This window comes from Lepisosteus oculatus, chromosome 3, assembly GCF_040954835.1.
Source record: "Lepisosteus oculatus isolate fLepOcu1 chromosome 3, fLepOcu1.hap2, whole genome shotgun sequence".
In the NCBI taxonomy this organism is placed as follows: domain Eukaryota; kingdom Metazoa; phylum Chordata; class Actinopteri; order Semionotiformes; family Lepisosteidae; genus Lepisosteus; species Lepisosteus oculatus.
Window position 1 is genome coordinate 16703616 of NC_090698.1, and position 24448 is coordinate 16728063.

A 24448-nucleotide genomic window follows, 5' to 3' on the forward strand; every position below is an offset into this window, starting at 1 on the left:
TTGAGAAACACTAGTTTTGTGTAAAACCTGTTGCATCGTGCGATTTTCCTGTGACAACTCACTGTCCTTATAAAGAACCTCAAAACATTGTTTCGAAGGAAAAGTAAGACATCCTAGTTTGAAAAGCCCATTTTGCAAGCAGTACAAATAGATATTTTTATCAATCTATGTGGATTCAAATCCAGATACAGTACGGGATCAGCTACATTAGTGGCATCAGAGATAACTGTTACAAAAGCAAACAAAGCATATTAAACCACAATCCTTACCATGCATCCTTCCTAACGTGATATCCCTAATCCTAAAATATCCGGGCCGCATCTGACAACAAAGAGAAATGTGTAAATTCAGCGTTACACGAAACGATAAACACGTAAAAAGAAATTATATTGGTATGACCAGTTATATAAGACTGGTGATAATATCGGTCAACTCTCTTTAATTGGTGATAGAATAGTGAACAGTTGACCAGTGTTTCACACCTGGTCCGTAGATAAACGAGAATCAATAAATTATTAAATATAAGATAAACAGCGAGGGAATAATATGGATAACTGTAAAAATACCCATAAAACGAAGTCGTAAATTATATATATTAATTTCATGGAAAACTATAGTGGTGGTCCCTTATGATACCAGTATCGTCGGTATATAATTATTACTGAAAAGAGCCGAGACCCAAACGGAGCCGCTCGTAACTTTACCAAGAAACTGGCCTTACAGGGGTCCATTTCTTGCATTCACAGTGGCGCAGCACCCTGGTGTTAAAAGTGATGCTGGAGGCATCACATGTCACATCACTTGATCTACATAATGAGTATCAGTGAATAAGTTCACAGTAAAGTCTTATGCAACAAGGTCGCTCTTTAATTGTACATTAATGTAAGATATTGATCGGTTATACTGTACGTAACAAATCAATATATGAATTTATTTTATATACATTTGTTGTTATGTTTTATCAATTACTGTATATGCTGGATTCGTTCAGCAATGCATTGAGATTTCACTCATCACTTTTGTGATTCACCCAACCAAAACAACAAAAAAGGTAGGAAACAAGATTTAAAAAAAAAAAAAACATCATTACATTATGTCCAGGCATCGTAAAAAAGCTTGATAATCTCTATCACGTGTTTTCAGTCTTCAAATAACTCGTGACATTCCGGTGCTCCAGGAGGGTGTAAGGAGAGAGGGGGAAAAAAAGTTTATGCGCTCGGATGGAAGTTAACAACCCCCCTTTCTAACAGAGCACAGTAGTTCCAAGGGTGATGTGGCTGTGACAACATTGGCAACATTGGCTATTAACAACAGGCCTGTCTGCAAAAGCAATCCCGTCCATGATGACTCTATTAACAGAAGAACAACTGGCAAAACTACCCCAAACCAGCGTTCCTATCACGACAATGGAGCACCAAAAGCTGGAGAGCCGAAATAAAGACGACCCGAACTTAATCGAAGCTCCCACGGACGTTTTAGGGGTTGTGCAGCACCCCAAAAGATCTAAAGGTAGACTGCTGATGCATGGCACGGTAATGTTTGGAAGGGAATTTTCTTATGCGGTGGAAGCTGCGTTCGTGACGCCGGTGTTGCTCAGCGTAGGACTCCCAAGAAGTCTGTACAGTATGGTATGGCTCATCAGCCCAATTTTGGGGTTTATCCTGCAGCCTGTGATCGGATCCGCAAGTGATCACTGCAGGTCGAGATGGGGCAGGAGAAGACCCTATATTCTGATCCTTGGGATCATGATGCTGGTTGGGCTCACAATGTTTCTCAATGGAGACGCGGTGATTTCAGGTGGGTTTCCTTTGCACAGTTCTTGTTTTTTTATAACAAAGCTCCGTACTTCATTTATTGTGCGTTGGTTTACTTGGAGAATTACTTAGCTACATGTTCCCCCCCTTTTTATTAGCCAATTTAGCTGCTTCTCTGTGGAGTTAAGGACTAATTTGCTAATTGGATGTCCTCAATAAGACATCCAGCAAATTTGGGAAAAAAATAAAAGACCCAATGTGTTTTTTTTTAGCAGGCTAACAAAACATTGCGGTAACCGTGAATAAACAAGTTGGTTCTAGATATGTGAATCATAAGAGTGTTGTGCTCACGAAGTGGTTAAGAGTTGTTATATGCAGATTTGGTAAAACGTACATAAAGTTGTGCTTCTTTTTAATAGGTATTTGATATTTTATTTCGTATAAAGTCTATAGGGTGATAAAAAAATAAATTTTGCTGTGACGTGTGAAACGCAGTGCTGAACTTTCCCGAAAGGAATAAATCCGTCTATGAATTTACAGTACGTCAAATGACAGCTTCTCACTACACGGGTCTACCTCTAACGGAATTCATACAAAAGCGCAATTGTGTGTCAGATATGGGACAGGGTACTACGTCTGAAACATAGTCTAACAACTGTTATGTCCTAGTTAATAAACTTTGCCCGTGTTGGAGCAGAGTACTGTATTAGTTCGGATTTTGTAATATGTTAGAAAAGGAATAAAGATTGTAACCCAGTCCACTAGATAAATCACAACTCGGGGACTGCTGTATCTGGCCTTCCTAAAATGACCCTGTACAGTAATTCCACTAGTGAAGCAGTTCTTCTCCTATCCAATTAATGTGGTTTGGGGGCTGCTGAGGCATAATAGTTGCTGTGTGTCCTCCTTTATAAGTAAAATAGTCTGGATTCCTGATATGCATCATATCAATGCAATGTATTATCATTATTAAACTGGTTATTAAAGTAGGACATTAATTTAGAGAAATAATATTATTCTGGGTCCTCGTTTCGAACTCTTTCCAAGGCAGCAACATGCTTTTTTGTTTTGTGACTGACAAAACTGAGTAGTGTTCTTAACAAGATTTTCCTGTTTCATTATAAAAAGCCTTTTTTATTGGTTTACTCACATTGTCTAGATCAGAACAATACCAAAACAAGATAAGTGGCAGGATACCAGTTCATGTTTAGTGTCAGCCACATAGCCTAGTAATATTAATACACTTTTCTTCCTCCCAACACACATCATCCAGTAAGTACAGGTGCCTTCACAACTGTCAAGCATGGTGGTACTGTAGCAGCATCATGTTACAGGTCTACTTCTCAGACCTGAATGGCAAGCTTAGTCGGGTTTGAGGGGAAAAATGGTGCAAACCTTGGGGTAGATTTTAAATCTGAGGGGAAATAAATGATAATAATAACAGCTTAATGTTATCAACATGATTAAATACATGTTCGCTGGCTTCATAAAGTTTGGTCTTTTGATTTGAAAAGTATGAGTTTTTCAATGATGACTGGAGATGCTGTTGAGCAGGAATAAATGCCACATACTGTATGGTATATAAAGAATTAAAATACTTTCCAGTGAGTCATTGCAATGCCTACTTACAGTGAAAAGGACATTTTCTATGATTTATTAAGTTAAATTGTTCAACTGTGTATCCACAAGCGCTCATGCTGTGGGAATACAGCCATATTTAGAAACATTTGAAAGCCTGTGTTTTCTTTAGCTTTATCAGTGCTTGACCATGAAAGCAACATCTTAGGAATATCAACTGCTCACTTCTATCCTAGATGAATGTCTCGCTCTGATATAGAGGGTTGCTTTTAGACAAGCTTTGCGGGTAATACTTGTCTCATTCATAAAGACATTTTTCCGTAGCAGTTTTCTTAGAAAGAAGTCTTTTATATGATTTTACCTGGTTCATTGAACTTCATTATCACTCTTAAATTTGATTACATTATGGGCAGTTAGGCTTATGGATTGTAATATTCAGCAATAATGTATTACAAATGAGCATAAATTACTGCAAAACCTTCAAAAGAAGAGAGAATACTTACATTAAAACTATTTACGCAATGTTTCACATGTTCAGTGAATGTATAATGAATATAAGTATAGTACATTTTTCCTGAAACCGGAATATTAACAATTACAAGGTATTGTAGTGGTGTCTGAAAAAAAATCAGTTTGATGATAATGCCTGTCCTGACTTATTGTACGGTACAAAATTGCTTTAGAGTACTTGAGAGGTTTCATAAATTTGATCTATAAGCATTAGGATTAAGTATCTAGAGCTGATGCAGTATGTTGTGTCTGATTCTGTTAGGCTCAGGTTTGTTTTAGAACTATACCAACTGCCCCAAAGAACTCCCTTATGGGATATTATAATAATTCTGTTTGAAATTTTTTGGGGGGTGGCATAGTGTTGAAGAGGTTAACATTGTTGTTACAACACTGGGGCTATGGTGCTCTGGGTTCAATTCCCAGGATGCATTACTGTATGCTTAGAGTTTGTATGTTCTCCCCATGTTTGTGTGAGTTTGCTCTAGGTGTTCCTGTTTCTTCCCACCGTCCAAAGATATACTGGTAGGTTAAGTGGCTTCTGGGAAAATTGGCCCTGCTTTGACTGAGTGCATTTGTTTACTCTGTGGTGGATTGGCATCCCGTCCAGGGTGTATCCTGCCTTGCATCCATTGCTTGTCATCATAGGCTCTGACTCCCCCAATATTTATTTGTCATGGATGAAGCAGTTAGAAGATGCAATTATTTTTTTTTATTACCATTTCATCATTATAAACATCCCTCTGGTTATTCATGAAAGCAAGCCTCTCCACTAAAAACATTTCTATCAGAAAGGTTGACAAAATTAATAAATAATCCCAGCTGTGTTTATCAGGTTTCATGCAGTTGTTCATAAGCACCATTCTAATTTTCATATATTCAGTTGAAAGTGTCCATTTGTTACCTTAATTATTGTATTTAAAGTGCTGATTATAATTTTCACACATGGTGCTTTAAAGCCCCTCCAGGGAACATCAACAGTAGTCAAGTTTTAAGAGATGTCACTGCGATTGCGTTGTAAGATTAATCAAAGCTTTATTTACATGCGTAGCATTTAAAAGGGGCTGACGCTGATCTATTGAAAATGAATCGATGTGTATTGTCATTGTTCATGGAGAAAGGTTCCACATGGTCTCATTTGTATGTATACCAAGTTTCATTGATCCACAGAGCACATATTACAAAATACAAATAGATAGACTGGCAAGGTGTTTAATCACTTCAAGTATCATCATTTCTAAACTGTTATCAGGGTTCTGTTGAAGGCTCACTGTAATGCACAAACACTGGCATGTGGCCCTTTTTGAATTATGAATTCAGTAATGATCCACGTATATTTAAACATACATTACCTTTGCACTGATAGGTTCCAGAGAGTCAAAAAGATTTATTGTCTACAGGATCTACATTGATCACAAGGTAGAAAGGTTGTAATTGTTTTCTCTTTTCCATGTAATAAAACCCATGCATTGACGTTGTTCGCTTAGCATTCCAGTGTGTTTATGAATGCTGTTCAATGGCTGCGTGGTCAGGGTGCCGAGTTTTGCCTGAAGCTGTTGCCATTTCATCTGTTCTGACCATTGTGTTATATCAGAACGGTCACTTTGATGTGGTGATTACACTTCTTCAAAAGTGAATGACAAACACATGATCACCACTCACTTGATTTTAGGAAATGACTGCTGAGCACTGTGGAGCTCTACTGCTTTTAGCTCTGCTATTGGACTTTGAGGCACAAAGAAAATCGTTGTTACTGTGACTGCAGAGTGCAACAGTTGTCTCAGGTTGGAGTATGGTATAGTTTAATTGATACTGTGATGAATTTTATGATCCCAGTAAGGTATTCGTAGGTGTCTAAGACCGCTTTCTTCTTCATACAGACGAATTGAATCTGAAATTCACAAGTGTTTCTCTACATGAGACAATGGGACAACCTTTTGCACATGCTTTTTAAAATATATATTTTTTTTGTATATTTCTAATCATCTTTTGCCTCATTTTAGCTTCACCCTACAGATATACAGTAACATAAATATTGCATAAAAAGGTGGAAAATGGGAATCAAATTATATTCATATTCATATCACTGAAAGTTTCATTTAAAACTTTACTGCCTTACATTACATACATTCATCCTTTTCAGATAAAAATTAGATTCTTGGTGTTTTGGGGCTTCGGATGAGCTCTTCTTGTGCTTTCGTGACAGTGAAGCCTATATATACTGTATAGGCACTACACTGTAGTACAAAGGCTACCCACAATGCAGCTCTTCTCCACTCAAGAACATCAAACAAACAATGCTGGATGAGGAACTGGTTGTTTGAGTGATTTCAAGGGCTCTTAGAACTGCAACATTGTGACTGATAAATTAAGAAATCTTTTAAAAGAAATAATTATCTTTTTTATTGTGTTTCTAACATGTTAATGTACAAGAGGCTGAACTGACCAATTTGTTGAGGCTCTTCACATTTCTGTTATTATCTGATGTTTTTTAGTTTTGTCCCTTATTGTCTCCTGAGTGCGGCAGCCCTTTTAAGACATATTGTTGAAATAAATCCCTCTTCCGTACTCCTTATAGATGCTAGTAAACTTAATCGGATTGCATTTCATTGGGTTGATTACATCCAAATTTGCATACGATTCCTACAGCTTTCACAACCTTGCCTAGGTTCCAGAATAAAATGTTCCCAATGGATCTGAGACTGGGATTTTAAAGGAGCCAGGACCATATACGGTACAGTACCTATAAGACCACTAAGCAATATAAAGGGATGTTCATTCATCTTTGCTACCTAAAAATTGGCATTTCAAAAGGTGTACAACATTTCCACGAAAAACAAAAAATGAGTCACCCATCCACTGTTTTTCCCATTAGTAGGTTTTCTGTGTCCTCTTCTGTGTGCATTGTGCCTATGTTTTAAGACATATTATGGTTAAACAATCTCAAATGCACCCTATTTCCATGTATAGAGAATAATTTTGTGTGAAGGAAACAAACAAAAAAGCAAACAAACAAATTGGTATAAATGAGCCATTTAATTGACATATTTATTAAAGCCTCATCATGCTACATTTGAAAACCCTCCTTAAAACAAGACTTTGCTATTAAGTCTAATCCACATGGTCTCATCCAGGACACAAGGAGGTTAAGCCTAATTTGCTCAAGATGGCATTAAGTGAGTGGCAGAACTAGGGCTTGAATCAAGTACCTCCTAGTAAGAGGCTGTTATCCTTTACACCTGGGTTATCAAGCTTATAATGTTGGTAAGTACTATACCTAAGTCTCTGTGCTACTATCCCCCACTGTTGGTAAATCATTAATTTTGATTTAGCAAAAGATAAATTAATTCAGTTAAGGAAATGATTAGTTTACATGTCTAAAAGCTCAAATTGAATGACATTCAGAAGGCATGAAAGACATAGCAGCAAAGCATGCTATTACAATCAACATTATAACAATAGAATTTCTTTAGAATTGGTTTTGAAAGCACTATCTACAATAGAGAATACATAATGCACATAACAGCAGCAAAAAGAAAAAAAGAATACAGTACATCAATCATACCCAAAACAACAAGGGAAAAATAAATTGTTCATTAAAAGTTGTATTATACAATTATAAAAACTGTATACATTAAATCATACTTCTTTAAACATTCTGCAGCCGTACAGTATCTAATGGATCCCAGCAATGAATACCACATATGTGGTGCTGTACAAAGGGAGTCGTTGAAACCCATTGTGTGGATCCTGGACTTCAGTTGTGCAAGAAGGCCTGAATCAGGTTAAGAGATGAATTATACTCATGCCATAAAACCTTATGATGACCTTACAGTCCACTCAAAATTTCACAGAGCCAGAACAGTTTGTATAGGAGAGAATTTACTGTGTATACTGATATGGAATAGTTATATCCAGCACATGGGATGGCACAGAATCCCTAACATACAGAAGCAGTTCAAGTACATTAGGTAGCTGTGTCAGCATGCGTAGGCTGCAGAGGAACCAGTAAAGGTTTATTCCATGCTGAAAAGAGAGCAAAAGAAAGACAATGTTTCATCTGTGGAGCCTTCTTCAGCCGAAATGTTGTTTCTTTTCTTCCCTTTTCAGCATACAGAAGCATGTTTGGATCCTTAGAAGACACAACAGTAGGTCAGGTATTACAGTGATCCAATTTTGATTATATAAATTGATATGTCAATATTTCAGCATCAGATAAAGCAAGAGCTTTAACTTCGCATTGCTGTGTAGGAGGCAAAAGAAATTCTTGTGAGATTCCCAACTGTAGCTTCACTGGATCAAATGGAATGATGATGCCAAGGTTTATAACTGCTGTCAAGGGACTGATCTGAGCACCAGCAGGATCTCTTGCAAAGCAGATATTTGGTGCCAATGAGCAAACTTCTCTTTCAAGAAAATACATTTCTATTCAAATGTTATTATCAAGTGGACACATGTAAAGTGCAGAAACCACAGCATGAGGAGAGGTACAGTAGCACTAATACTGCTGTCAGAAGTACTATTATAGATTTAAGTGCAACTCCTATACAGATAAGAACATACTGTATGTGCAGAATTCCCAGACTATCACAGTGATTTAAACTAACACTAAATTTTATGAGTATACACCTGAAGAAGACTCCACGGCCGAAACGTTGTGTTTTTTCTCTCTTCTTTTTTTCATCATGGAATAAACCTATTACTTGTTCCTTTACAGTATAAAGAGCCTGTTTTAGGATCTTTGCACTTGGCACCATTCTTCTGTTGCAGTATCTGTCATTCATGCTTTGGTGTTTTGTTCCAGCTATTGTGACAGATCATGGTTTGAAACAGACCTGGGCCATAGTGGTGGTGATGTTTGGAGTGGTTCTGTTCGACTTTGCTGCAGATTTCATTGATGGTCCCATCAAGGCATATCTCTTTGATGTTTGCTCTCATCAGGAAAAAGAGAGAGGGCTCCATTATCACGCCCTTCTGACAGGTAGGTACCAGACTTTGTATCTCTTCATTGTGTATCTGCCTGTAAATGAATGCCTGATCCAAACCACACCTTTGATCCCCCTGCTATTAAAAATTGTATATCCAGTTGCTGATTGCAGCTTTTTGTCTGCAAGAGGCATTTTCCCTGTACTCAAAAGAAATTGATGATCAAGCAGTGAGACTGAAATTTGCCTTTGGTAGGGGGATCAATGTTTACATTTGGTCTACACCAGTGTCCTTTCTGAAATGCTAACTGAGAGGTTCAGAAAAGTTGAATAATCGTACTTGCAGGTCCACATTTTGCTTAAAAGAGAGTAGACAAATGCCTATTCTCCTTTTAAATATTATTATGGTACCAAGATTTGATAAAGCAGCAAGTGAGTTATTAACTTTTTAAGTAGTGTGCTCTTGTTTCCTGGAGTGCCACAAATATTCAATAATGGTGAATGTCATTGTTAACAGAAGGTTTTGTAACCTTGGAAATTTTATTACGTAACCACAGTTTAATTCACAGCCCCAAAATAAAGAAGCACAATATCAAATAACAGGATCTCTACAATATAATTATAATGTATTTGTTTGGAAAATAATGCTAGGAAGACATAATGCATTTTAATTTTGTGCCTTTCTTAATGCATCTGTGTATAATGTATCAGCAACTGCTATCTTTGGATTTTGCACAGCACTGGAAATAGTTTTGAAAACTCTAATTTCCTGTAATCTCATCTGCATCAGCGATAAAGACAGTAGATAATTTTCTGGATTGTTTCAGAAACATTTTCTTCATACAAAGACTGTAATAGCTCTAATGATGATAAGATTCATGATTTTTTATCCACTTAACATGTTGTTTAAAAATAAACTGCATTACAGCAACACACAGGCCATAAGTATTGCTTAAGTTATACAGTATAACTGTATTATAGTTCATGCTTTAAACTTTGTTTATATTGTATCCTTAAAATTTTACATGTATGATCTTGAAATACATTGTGAAGTCTCATATTTTGCCAAGAGTTGAAAACATAGTGCTTCTAACCTGAAGGAGTGCTATAATACTGATTTTTGATGAGCAAATAAAAGATGTACATTCTTTACATTTTCTAGTAGATCAGGATAGGCTATTTTTTATCATGTTAATGATTTATTCAACCAGATATGTTAGATGAGATCAAATTCTCATTTACAATGGCTATCTGGCCAACGGTCTTACATCACTGTTGCTTTGATTAGTGGAAGGCTACACATTTCTAGAGATCATTTTAATAAATCATTAATAAGCAGTATAATAAAGCAGATTAAACCACACTGACATTTTCATAGCTTTACATTTGACTTTAAGTTGTACAGTAGTCAGAATGTTTAATGCACAGCTTCTAATCAGTTTTCATTTAAGGTGGGCTCTTAATTGCTTATTTTGGTCCTTAGTTAAATTAATAGTTTAATTCATTAGAATGGGGATTCCCAGTTTTGCTACTGTACTTGACTGAGGATCCTCCCACATGCTAGTTGTCATTCCAGCTGTGCTCTGTTACTTAACTGAACTCTTACTCTACCCGAGGGCTGGAGATTTCCCATACTCCAGAAAATGTAAGTTTAAAGTGTGAGGGGAGGCACATACAAAGAGCCTGATAATCCACTTCAGATATTTGGTCATGTGCTGAAGTCAGGAGTTATTTGCTTTGCAAGAGATTTAACTCATGATTAGCTACTTGGTATAGGGCAGGAGACAGTCATGAACAATGGAGCTTTTTTACTTTGCTTTAATACATTTTTGTGAAGGAAACTTCACTGAACATTAAATGCCAATAACCTTTGGGACTGTTGATTCAAATTCCGAAGTAAACATTAAAAATTAACATTTTCTTTTTTCACATTCATCACATACCTTTTAAATTAAGGCCATCCTGCCATTTAACTTGTTAAAGTATTTTTCTGTATGCTCTTCATAAAACACAATATATAATACATTGTGAGGCATCCTGTCAAAATCATGTTTACTATGTTCTTTTATAAGCAGTAAAGAAGATTCAGATTTGCTTCTTAGGATAAATGCAGTGAATAGTAGTTTGAGGAGGTGATGTGAACCAGAATGCCAAATACTGTTTATTCTCAATTCTAACCTAGACCCTCTGGGTATTGTACATACAGTATGTATTCAATCTCTTACAAATACTCTCTTCTCTTTTCCCACTTAATTTGCTTACCACAATATGAAGTGAGTGATGGTTTGCATTGGCTACATCAGAGCTACTGTATATGTCATGGTTTGAAATTACCTTGGCCCCTTGTAACATTCTTTAAACTACCAACAACCACTCTTTCTGCCAACCATAACAGCAGTTATATTATTTTTCTGAAGAAGGTTTCACTTGGCAATGACCAGAGATGTCAATTGTGAAACAAAAATTCTCATTATAATTCCTTGCATTTATATTAGCACTTTTCATGCCAAAGAACCTCAGAGAGCTTTACATTCATGAGGCTTAATTGAATGAAGGCAGATCTTTGCTGTAGCCAAGTTGTGCAAACTCATAGTGGAATGTACCCAGAACACACTGCGGTTACAGGGGTTAACAACTCTGCTGTTTCAGATAGTGTCATATGATCTTTAATGACCATCATTGTAACGTCTCACCAAGAGGACAGCACCTCCTACAATACAATACCATACTTTGGACACGTGGGAGGAAACTGAAGCACCTGGAATAAATCCATGTGAACATGAGGAGAACTTACAAACTCCAAGCAGAAGGGATCCCAGGAATTGAACCTAGGTCCCCCGTGCTGTGAGGCAGCAACCACGTTAAGCCCTCTATCCATGTTTAGTGTGGATGATTATAACAATATATGTAATAATTATGAAGGTGTTTTTAGTTTGGAAGTGGGCTAGAATAGGTGAAGAGTTAGAGATAGAGATCATCAGAAGTAAGATGCCAAACATTTCAATATACATGCTGAAAAGAGAAGAAAAAAACACCTGATCAAAAAAAAAACCTTGATCACACCTGAAGAAGGCTCCATGGCCAAAACGCAGCTACCCACCTAAACTATTTCAATTTACATGCTATGTAAACTATAATTTTTTAAGTGTTGCATACTGTATGGAAGTGCAAGGATGACCTTTTATTAAAGTATACTAACAGCCACGAAAACGTTTCCTATCCAAAGAAAAAAAAAAGAACAAATGTGTCAATCACGTTTAATTATATTATAAATGAAACTTACAAAATTACAGAACTTACACAGTACCGGTCACCCAGAGCCTAACTCAGCAAATAATGGGCGCAAAATATGCATCGTGGATGGAAAGCAAGTCTGTTGCAGAGAACACACATAGGGGACATTTGAGATGCAACAGTTACCCACTATGCTACACTGTCACTGTCCCCCCTTGCATTATTGGCAGTTTAAACATTTAGTATAGCTGCACTAAACCTTAACAGAATATGAGCAGAAAGGCTTAGTGCCACAATTTCTTCCTTTTTCTGCCTTCTTGAGAATGCAACTAGAACTACAGTAAGCAATTGCTGTACTTGGATTTCACGTGAAATACAAAAACCTACCGTTGCAACACTGTGAAGAGGGGTCATGCACTCACGTGTTATGTACAATTGACTTAATAGACTTACTGCTATACTGTATAGAGAATGTATCTGACTTCCAGTTGAGTGGAGTGAGTGCAATTGAAGAATGTAAGATGTAGATCCAAAGAGTTGTTGCATAGTGTTCCCTAACTGACACTGGGACTGTGAAATTTAATTAACTTGTCCATTACATCCGGCAAAACATTTTGAATTTCCAATGCCATGCTTTTCTAATTAACTGATGCTCTGCACTTGTATTGTTAGAAGGCAGTTATTTACACAACAAGGCCCACAGCCAATTTGATTAGCTAGGAAACTTGTCAAAGAGTAAATAATGGGAAACTATTTTAGACTTGTTCAGTAAAATGAAGCCAGGAAAACAAACATGGAAAAATAAACCTGGGGTGGAATCTAAGGGAAGGTTGCAGTTTTGACTGTGGATGTCCTGGCTTACAGCTCAGCTTGTGCATGACCACAAGGAAATTGTCTTTCTTGGTGAGCCAAAGAAAGAACACAGCTAAAAACAGACCAGTAAAGACACGAAATGAACAAGGATAGAGTGTAGTGTTCTCAGCTGACTATAATTATGCCTTCGCTGCTGCCACATCAGGTCGGCCCCCACGGTCGGGGACTCAAACCCAGGTCTCCGGCGTCACTCAACAGGGACCCAGCCTCTTGAGCCAAAGGGAAATCTCCCTTCAGCCCGGCGGCTGCGGTCCCTGCTATCCACAGGGAAGGGCGGTGACATTACCGCTCTGGTAAGCCAGCTCTCGCAAGCAATGGAGGCCATAAGCGTTACAATATTAATTGTTCAAAGCATGTAATATAGAGTGGTATAAGGAAAAGTTATTCAGCCAAAATAGTATGCCATAAGACACTAACCAAAGAAATCCACAAAAGTAAAATACCTCTAAATTATAGCCTACATATTTGGTACATTATGGCACCTAAGCAAAAAACAGAACAATCCAAGGTACAATGTTGAAGAAAGAGTTTTTGAACATTGTTACAACTCCAAGTCTAGCAGCCAAGTACAATATTACTGTATGTACTCTGGGTGTGACGGTCCATTTTTTTCTTTCTTTTTATTTGAAAATTGACAGTAATGTTTTAATCTGCACAAGTGTCTTTACTGGTCGAGACACACAGGAGGCCTGGGATTCTGTACTCAGTATATAGTCATGTACTGTTTTTGAAACTGTAAGATCTGCTCTTGTTCTGATATCTCTTGCTCCATTGCATTGATGCCAGAATTAACCCTCCTCAGCGTATAGTTATACAGGCAGATAAGTTCATGTTCAGTATTAAATTCAGATTTCAAGATCAATGGGAAAAAATAGTAAAAAAACATGTTATGCAACAGGTTATGCAAGCTAATAAGGAATCAAAGTATACATATTGACATTTATAAAACCTTTTTTAAAAAGATTTTATAAATCTTTCTCCTCTTCCTCAAACTGAAGTGTTATTAATGGAGTACCTCAGTGTTCTGTATTCTCCCTAATTAATATCTAAAAGTCAGGAGAAAGATGTGTTGCTGATTCCAATACCCAGGCTTCTTTCTAGCTATCCTATGTCTCAATGAGATCCTCAGATAAAATAGCTACTTACAAGTTGCTGGACCAATGGCCGCTTATGTGTAATCTTTCATATGTTCTCTTTTTGGCTGCATGTTTATGCAGGTTTAGGTGGTGCCTGTGGCTACTTTGTTGGTGCCATAGACTGGAGACACTCTGCTCTTGGAGTCCTCCTGGGATCCGAATACCAGGTCATCTACTTTTTCTCTGCAATCATCCTGTGGGTATTCCTCACCATCCACCTCTTCAGCATCCCTGAAATCCCTCTGGGGAAAGACAGCCCCCTGAACCCAGACTCTGACACCACGGGGCTTCTGAGCAACCACAGCAACGGCTATGGGGCAGTGGTCAGAGAGGCCAACCACGAGCCCGGCCTCCGAGCCCCGTCTTTCGCGGCCCTTGGAGAGGCTAATGCAGTCACGCCAAGTGCGAAACAGCCAAACAAAGAGGTAACGTGTTGTTCTTTTTTCTCACACTCTCTTACCCACTTCCCAGCTTCAAATTTATGGCTTTGTGGTCAATAAATTGACCACATCCATTTTCGAAAATCCATCCATTTTCGAACTGCTTCATCCAGGTCGTGGGGAAGCCGGAGCCTATTTCAGCAAGTAACAGGCTGAAAGTGGGATACATCATGGATGTGACACCTGTCCATAGCAAGCACACAAAGACAGACACACACACACACTCGATCCAGGGTGAATTTTCCCAGAAGCCTAATACCTACCAGTATGGTTGTGGACTGAGGGAGGAAACTGGAGCACAGGGAGGGCAGCCACATGAACATGGTGAGAATGTACAAACTCCATGCAGATAGCACCCTGGGTCCTAAATCAATGCCCAGGGCCCCAGCGCTGAGAGGCAGCAATGCTGATTGATCACTTTGCCACCCCTTTTTCTGTTTTGAAGTCCCTCACTAGAAGTCCTTCAGGCTCTTTATATTAACTTGCTGATGTCTTGAATTCATTCTCACTAAATTAAGTTGTTAAACAGAAACCTTAGTTGCACCTTTGTGTTTTAATACTGTAGTTATTTTAATAGTGCAAACATGTCAATGATTTGAATTATTGTTACTGCTGATTTTATTGAAACTCATAAATCAAAATGAGCAGTTTGACAATGCTAAATAAAAATGTTCATTATTGCTAAATAAAAATGTTCATTATTAGCCTTTTAACCTTAATTAATTCAACAGTTTCTTATAATCTTATTGTAAGATAAACTTCAATAAACAAGCTCAATTTACTAAATTACTCTGGTGATATTGCCTCTTGAGGGTGGTGCGAGGGCATCAGGATTTATTTTCGAGAAAGTGCTAACATTGTAACCTACTGTATTCAATTCAATTCAATTCAACTTTATTGTCATTAAACTTACACAGGTGCATAGTATAATGAAAAGTGTTTCTCATTAGTCACTCAGGTGCAGTATATAAATAGGACAGAAGATAAGACAATAGACAGTTACACAATAGCAATAACAGTAACATGTAATAACATAACATAAATAACATGTAATCAAGTAATCAAAACTGCAAAATTCGCAAACAGAAAAAATGTAACAGGACAAAAACAGTGCAAGGTAATTCTTGGAACAGTGCAAAAAAATAGTATGGTTAAAAGTAGTATGGTTAATTAATGAATATTAAATATTATTATGCCTGTTACAATTTTACTGGGCTATCAAGGGGACAGTACAATTGTGGCTTATATGTGTGTGTGGTGATGTAGGAGTACAGTGGTTGTGGGTACTTTTCGTTTCTGACAGAATAAAAATCAGAATTTAAAAATGACTAATGTGAATGTAATGTAATATAATATTAATTTCTAGAGAAATCACATGGTCCATTTTACAGCATGTTAAATACCAATATTGATCATGCTAAAACTCTTAGAAGTCTTGATTTAGGTTTGAATTTTTATATTTTTTAACCCATTGTTTGATGATAATTACACATGGTACGGTACCTCTTAAAATAATGAGAAGCCGGGAGCTTTCAGCATAACAATGTGTTTATTGAACAATGTCCTTTGAGAAAGATTCAGAAAGCCTCATTATTCTATGAGTGATCTCACAGGGATCTCCTGAGCTGTACTCTCCACATAAAAACAAACCTCTAGAAACTTCTTTTGTTTTTGTACAGTATCCCTCTTTGTAGAAGGAATAGAGTGTTTGCTGAGTGTTTTTAGACATTAAACATCACCTACTTTTCATCCCTCCATAGCCTTCACCCCTTTTTTGTTTTTCAGACGCATCTTAACTTCCCGTTCACGCAAATTCAAAAGCGCATTTTTTAATTTAGTTTTTAAATTGAATTGGTTAACCTATTCATCAAGGCATGTAAATATAGCACATAGAGACAGGAGGCTGCTTGAAATACCTGGATTTGTTCTTGACTGATTAGAATAAAATGTCATATATTGGGGATTTTGTAAATTATATTAATAGTTTTTTTAATCGCAGCAATTATAGTGTTCTACTTTCTGTAAATGTTTTAAAGCCTGTTATCTTACAGTAATCCATTGCCCGGTTCATCTTAATCTGTAGAAGCAGAAATCTTTACAATACTTTGCAAAATGACCAAGGCAGATATTTTCAGGTTTGAGTGATTTATTTTCTCTTGGTACATCTATGGCAGCTGTGAAAACATCACTTATGCTCAAGCTGCTGTGCTCTACTGATATCTTTATTCAACCCAAAGCAATTCCAGAAACTCAGCACAAAAATGTTTTTCCTTGAGCCTAAATTAAACACCTCAGTCCAATTTAAAAAGAAGGAATACAGACCTGAAGTGTGTGCCCCTTCCCTGAGCAACACGCAGGAATATTTTGAGTACAGAAGGCAGGCATTTTGTTAGCGAAAAACTGAATCAATAAACCTGTCTGTTCACTATTTGAATAGTCTAAACATTATGTACAGTATGTGCCAAATGAACCATTGATGTAAAACGTATACAGCTGTGTTTTCATTGTCCATCAGTATACTGTACATTATAGATATTATGCTTAATGAGCATTGCTATTATAGGACAGTTCAGTTCTACAATACTCTCATTGATGCCCAAAGGTTGGTCTGAAGACTACTGGTAAGATGACTTGTAAGAGGTCTTCATTGCATGGATTTGAGCTTCAACATTTTCTGTAGATTGTACTTTCTGATTTTCTGTAGATTGTACATCAGAGTCAATACGACATTCCAAAACTGCAGAGCATAATTAATTTCTGAGGACAAGATTGCCAACATTTTCCTCCAGTGTGTTCTGTAAAAATCTGAAATCGTAAAGCTTAATACTTCCATTGTGGTGTAACAGACTGTTGTAACTGTAAATGTAATGGTGAAAGCTTTGAACAAATGAACAAAAATCAATTCATGAAAAAATTAGAAGCTTAACAAATCGATATATTATTTTTTAGATGTACTGGCATGCAGGGGTTCCAGCATTTTAACGGTCGTTTCTACAAAAGCTACAGTACTTGCTTTTGAAAGCTTCTTGTATTGGCATATTAATCAACAAGAGATACCGACTTCAAATCTGCTTTCTTGTTTATACCTTTTTCTCTCACATAAATGACACTCTGTCTGACATAGCAGAATCTTCTGTCTTTGTCCCCTGAATGCAATTAAAATAGCACATTTTATTGTTTAAAATCATCTTCACATTTGTTCCTTAGTTATATCTGAATTTGTGTTGTTTGTTACTAATTAATATCTTTATATATATTTATACAAATAAATATCTTTATTTTTTAAATGATAATTTTATGGTTGCGCTATCCTCTTTAAGGTGTGGGTAAAGTAATTAGCCGTCTTTAATTAATATGTAGCTGGAAAAATATTTGAACTTCATTTGTTATCATCCATGGTTTAATTAAAACAATTTTGATAATACTAATTAGAGGTTTAAAGGCATTTAGAGAGGATCAGAATAAATGTCTATGCTTGGCAAGTATCCAATATATATTGACTCTTTCTTCTTTTTTTCAGCATGGAATAAACCTATTCCTTCTTCCTTTCCTTTGCATCCAATATATAATATGCATTCACAATTTTTTTTTATTTATTTGAAAAATATACCCCAGCAGTATTGACGGGATTTCCACAAACTTAAACAATTTTCCCACATTCTTTTGCCGTCAGCATTGACAAGTAGGTAGTGTATACAGTACTTCCACTTTTGTGTAAGCAATTAGTCTTGTGCTTTCTCATTAGTTCAGCTCCGAACTGCAATATAGTACATTGAGGAAATAATCAGTGAAATGACACTTCTTGCTTGGTAATGACTGGAAGGTTGACTTTAAATTACTGATTAAGGAAGGGTTTTCGCTGGATGCACAAGAAATGTGTTGCTCCCCTGTGCAAGGCAGCAGCCTACTGGCACATTTTGTTGTCAAGATCTGCAGTTCAGAAATGCTGCCTGTTCCTAACGAAGACTGTAAGAGGCAGTCATAGACAGCAGTTTACAAAGGTATTTTATTCATTGGTGGCGATTATTGTTGGAGATGTGTTCCAGTGGGTTCAGCTCTAGAGATAGGCTAGGCTGTTTTAGAATGATTCTGTCCTTAATGCATTTGGCGTGGAATCCATAGGGGCTACTAGACAGTCATAGCTATTAATATGTGAAGGAGCAATTACTTCTGCCCAAGGTTCTACTCATATATGCCAGTTGGCTCCCATGCAGACAGGCTAATAATTTTTGTATAATTGCAGCCAAGATAGTATGTTACTGGGCTACTGAAGATAGAAAAGACACACAATATAATCATTTTCCAGGACTGCTTTGTACAGGATTTGTTGTTGTAATGAAACCATTCAGGATTACTGATTGCATTCGTGTGTTTCTATGCTGCATGCATGTACACTGTACAGTATCTACGTATATGGTATAGTACATTAACAGTGTTCATATTTTGCCTGTGTTATATATGGTTCTAGAATAAAGTGATTTTTCAAAACAAGCCCACATTGAAGGAAAAAGTGTTTTTTTTTACCTTCGTGGAGTTACTGTACTTTTCTTTATCTTAAATACAGTACTTTTGTACCTTTTTGTAAATACTTTTTGTAAGTGATTGTAATTAAACTGCACAGGCTACAGACTGCGAACTGTAAACTAAAATGCCTACATTTGTTCATTGCATTATATTTACAAAGATGTTCTCTTATGAGTGTTATGTAATTAAAAAGTTTGAACTTATTTAGTTTTCACCTTCTCAGTGGTAATCAGTGCAAATGTTAAACCACTGTAATTGACTGGTCAGCAGCATGTAATCCTGAGTTAACAGATTGATCACAACTGTGGTCTTTCTGAAGATAACTGAGAGCATCTTGCTTTGTGTTATAGTAATGAATAATAATGATGTATAATCAACCTCTGAATGATTCTAAAGGCTTCTTGTTTATTGACATTATGGATATTTGGGGAATACTGTAAGTAATGATAGTCTAAATGCCTGGTTTGCCTCAGTACAGTAAGAATAGGACAGAAATATTGTAAAGGACTGGGTCACCTTCCCCTTGGCTCTTCCCCCACACTAAACAGGATCTCCTCTGCTTTCATCCCAAGGGTTTGTCAACTCTGTATTATAGGCTCTCATGCTGACGCACAGCATACAGGCAGCATACCTCTGAAGTCTAAATCCAAATTATGCAGAGGTTAGTGCTGGGGATAATAGCAGAAAAAAAGGCACTAAGCAGTTTACTTCAAGGCATCATTTTCACTAATTTATCCCTAAAGAAAGAGAGAGAGATGCTCTTTCACACTACAATATACAGACATGTTTAAGGTGATTTTTCTGACTCTTATTTTTAGCCTTATAGGATTAAGGGCCTATGTTTACTTTGCTTTTCCGTAGTGCTCAGTTATAAACAGCATCAAAGTGTTTATGAGTGTTGTTTGAAGCACTCAAAGCCTAATATTAAAAAAATCCCCAATAGCTATAACTGTTACATTTACTTCAGTCCATGTTGCTACCGTATATTGAATATATGTTCTTAGACATTGCTCAGCTCTTTATTCAGGCTGGCCTTTACACGTTACTTATGTGCATGCTGAAGATTGGGGAAATATGTGTCATATTTCCATGCTGGTGAAAATCTTCTAAGAGAAATGTATAAAAAGCATGTTAAATTAGTTTTCAAATGTATTAATATTTTGGAATTGCAATGTTTATGTATCAGGCTCCTAAGTAGCTGATGCCTCAAGGATTGTAAGGATTTTTATTTCTTCCTGCTTTTGAAACTTCTCATGCTTAAATACCAGGCAGCTGAACAACTTCATACTAGGCAGCTGTAGTGGAAAAGATAAGCCATTGAATATGTCACAAACATTGGGGTTCTGCATCAGCCAATTTGGGGGTCTGGCCCATGTACTGTATGTCAAAATCCTTTCAAAATCCTTTTCTTGTGCATTAATTGAATCGTAACTAGACAGATGTCAACAATCACAACCTTTTCACATTATGCCACAAGAGGCCAGAAAATGTCTTGAGAAATATGGCCCAAGTGACAATGCAATTGCAATAAAGTAATATATTGTATGACCGCTTTTTTCTCAAACATTGCACTACCACTGTCTTAGGAGCCGCTATACTGATTGATTTTAAACTGGTTTGAAACACATGATGAAATCTGACTGGAGGCCACACCCCGACTCTGCGCTGATAGCCAAGGAGAGAGGATATGCATAGCACCTCTCTGTATTCTCTCAGCTGCAGGTGCTCTGAGGGCATTTAAACCCAACTCAATCCATTCTTGGTGCTCCGGCATTGACTTGTCAACACTGCACTCCTGAGACTTCTTACAGCACAGCCCTTGCTATTCCTGGTATCCAGTTCTTTCAGACTCTGCCTGGGAGCTCTGCCCACAGATATGAGGTCCAGAGGACTCCGGTTGCTGAAAGGGGATCGGAGGACGGGTCTCTGCTTTGGACCCAGCCTCCGCAGATGTCTCTGTTGGCCTGGTCCAGATTGTGCCTGGAAATTTGGTTCCATACACTTCCCTGGAGGACTGCATTCCAAGAGACCACGCTGACAGCACACACCTGGCCTGGGCTATGGAGAAGACCGCCTGTGGGCATGAGTTTTGAATCAACACTTGGGACCCTCCGTACAAACCGCCCAATTTGGAGTTTCCTGCCTGGCCTTGGAGGTCAGATCCCTTTGTCCTTGAATGCCTTCTGGACAAAGCACATCTCTGGGCCTTGGTGGCTCTTCTCCATCCTGCACTAGATTTCCCTGCGCTCCCCTTCCTGCATTTCAAACCATCAGCCTTCCTGCCTGCATCCCAGGCAACTTCAGCAGGTTGTCCGCCACCCTGGGCGTCTCTTTCTTCCCCAAGAACCCAGCCACAGAAATCCGGACTGACACCCCGTCAGGCGGCCCTTGCTCCTGATTCCCTTCCACTAAGAATTCAGGCGGTCATGCATCAGCATGGATTTGTCCAGCCAGCCACTCCCCCTTCTCCCAACATCTTCACGTCACTGCACTTAGGTTAGAGTGAAGGCCAGTTAACATTGCTTTGACCTCCATGCTCTCTGAGTTGCCTTTCACAGAAGGTTGATATGATGATCCTCCATCAGCTCCAGTGGGTTGATTGTGTCATGCGGTGGCTCTGTGGCTAAGGATCTGTGCCTATGGCTAGAAGTTTGCTGGTTCAAATCCCGCAGCCAGTGGAGGAATCCTGCTCCATTGGGTTCCTGAGCAAGGCCCTTAACCCCAACTGCTCCAGGGGTGCTGTACAATGGCAGACCCTGTGCTCTGACCCCAGGCTCTCTCCCTATCTGTGTGTCTCATGGAGAGCAAGCTGGGGTATGCAAAAAGATAATTCCAAATGCAAGAAATTGTAAAGGGTTAATAAAGTGATATTATTATTATTATTATTATTATTATTATTATTATTATTATTATTATTATTATTATTATTATTATTATTATCCTGATGTCAGACACTTGATGTCTAATGGAGACTCCCTTCTCCCATCTTGGCCAAGGAAATCATAGTAGAGAAGGACTGAAGCATTTCAAAAGTGTATTTCCCAATGTTGTAAAAGCTAGCATTAAGTACAGAAATATCTATATCAACACTAAGGAGACTGTAGTTCTTAACCTAGCCAGATTGAAGAAGAATGTCTGGGAAGGGCACAGCACTCTGAGACTCAAACATTGCCAGAATAATGGGACTGGATACGTAGCCAGAATGTAAAGTACACAAAGAGATATCTTCCTAGACAATACCTAGTCAACCTGCCAGAGAGCATGTGGATATTTAAGTATTTTTATCAGTCACCTTCGGGTTTGTGGAAGACAGTTATTCTTGATCATGAGAGAAGGCCAATGAAGCATTAGTTAGAGCAGCAGGTCTTCAAACTCCTCACTGATTTTAAGTTCCTGTATGATGTTGAATGTATATAAAGTAGTTCTACTATTTGCTTAACATCTGTATGATAGTAAAGTCATATAAAGTCATAAGTTCATATTTAATCCATGTGGACATTACATAACTGTATGAGTTCTATAATGTATGTACTGGGTAATTTTAAGACTGTCAGCAGTACATACTGTAGGTGTAGGGAGCACTTTATTTGCCTATGATGCTAGTGTTCCAGTGTAATGACATTTGTATCTTACTTGTTTTGCCTGTCAGGTTCAGAAGCGGATGACTCTAAAGTCTTTGGTGAGGGCTATGATGAGTATGCCTACTCACTACCGCTGCCTGTGCATCAGCCATCTCATTGGCTGGACTGCCTTCCTGTGCAACATGCTCTTCTTCACCGACTTCATGGGGCAGGTAAGAGAGGAAGGCATTGTACTGTCCCCTCGATAGCCCAGTAAAACTGTACCGGTCGTAATAATATTTAATATTTATTAATTAACCATACTATTTTTAACCATACTATTTTTGCACTGTTCCAAGAATTACCTTGCACTGTTTTTGTCCTGTTATATTTTCTCTGTTTGCGGAATTTTGCACGGTTTTGAAAACTTAATTACATGTTATTTATGTTATGTTCTTACATGTTACTGTTATTGCTAATCTGTTGCTATCTATTGTCTTATCTTCTGTCTTTTTCATATACTGTACCTGGGTAACTAATGAGAAACACTTTTCATTATACTATGCACCTGTGTAAGTTTAATGACAATAAAGTTGAATTGAATTGATATGACAACCCTTTGATTAACAGGAAAATCATTCAATCCCAGTCTTGCTAGTGAGTTTCTAAAAAATTAAATTATCTAAAGTTTGTCTCATAAAATCTGAAGAGCTTCTGGACACGTGCAGAAAATTAAAAATTCACAGAGAAAGTTTTAATGCTTAGCATTTTAGTAGGAAATGCAGACAGCTTAACAAATGCAGTTTTTACAGATGTAAAGTAGCTGGTCATATGTAAAAAAACCAACTGGAATAAAAAGTTTATTGGCACATCCTAAGGACAGGACAATCCATGCAAACTAAGTACAGCTTCAGTGTTGCTGGCGAAATTAGAATTTGTCAGATTGTATTATCATCAAAACCCTGGTGGGAAGGTTTTTCAAGGAATGTACAAAACACTGCAGTAAAACGTGCAGGCAGGTGTCCTTTGTATAATTCATGCATTTATACAGACAGTGTGGCATATGACCATGCATGTTAATGCTTTCTCTTATTTCACCCTTCCATTTCTTTCTCAAGATCACAGAGAGAAAGGCATTCAGCTGTTCCTCTTCTTTCCACCCACTTTGTAATGCCACCCCCAAGTTTTACATGCCTGTCCAAACCTTGGTTTGATATGGAGGGAAGATGGGTTCTCATAATATACTGTACCTTTTTTATCTTTATGACATACATGTGACAGTGCTCTGAGCGAGTTAAAGAAGTGTCTGAAATCTAGGCAGTGTAAAATTCGGCGGGAGCACGTGACGAATTCCGGCAGGGACAGTAAGACCAGGATTTGTCACACAAAGACTGTATTTAAAACTTCACTTATTTTTGACTGATGCAGTTGCTTAAATATAACTCTTCTGTTTGCAAATAGATACTTGTAGCTGTCTGTGGCTGGATATAAAATGTGTCTTTTTCATTTGCCTCCAATGGTAAACATACTGTAGCAGCATCGTCTGGGATGGATCCATTGAAGAGAGAAACAGCATAGGGACTGGAAAGTTCCAATTTCGTATTAGAAAAACATACAGTAGATGATGTGATCAGGAGTGAGGAATCAAAGACAAATGGAGGATGAACCTCTAATAAGGTTCTAACTCTATGTGTAAATGGACACAAACAACCAAAACAATTTAACCCAGGGAAATTTAAGGGGGGGGGGTGCTTGGCCTTGAGAATTGCCGTGATTTTATTTCTGTTGTGTTGGTACTTGGTAAAGTATTTACAGTATTAAATGGTGCAGCAACAATGTGGGATTAAAGGAATGTAATAATGTGACTGAAGGAACCTTTGATGTTAACATACATAGACTCCAGGCACAATGAAAGCT

At 37.6% G+C, this 24448-nt stretch overlaps 1 protein-coding gene across 1 annotated transcript in view; it reads left to right on the forward strand.

The window, feature by feature from the left end:
* The first annotated feature begins 1172 nt into the window (after positions 1-1172).
* slc45a2 (solute carrier family 45 member 2) overlaps positions 1173-24448 on the forward strand; it is a 29634-nt gene continuing 6358 nt past the window's right edge. Inside the window, exons 1-4 of the mRNA XM_006627244.3 lie at positions 1173-1797; positions 8644-8820; positions 14089-14432; positions 22621-22764. Of these exons, the coding sequence (XP_006627307.2) occupies positions 1341-1797; positions 8644-8820; positions 14089-14432; positions 22621-22764 (1122 nt within the window). The 5' untranslated portion in view covers positions 1173-1340. The remainder of the gene's footprint in view (positions 1798-8643; positions 8821-14088; positions 14433-22620; positions 22765-24448) is intronic.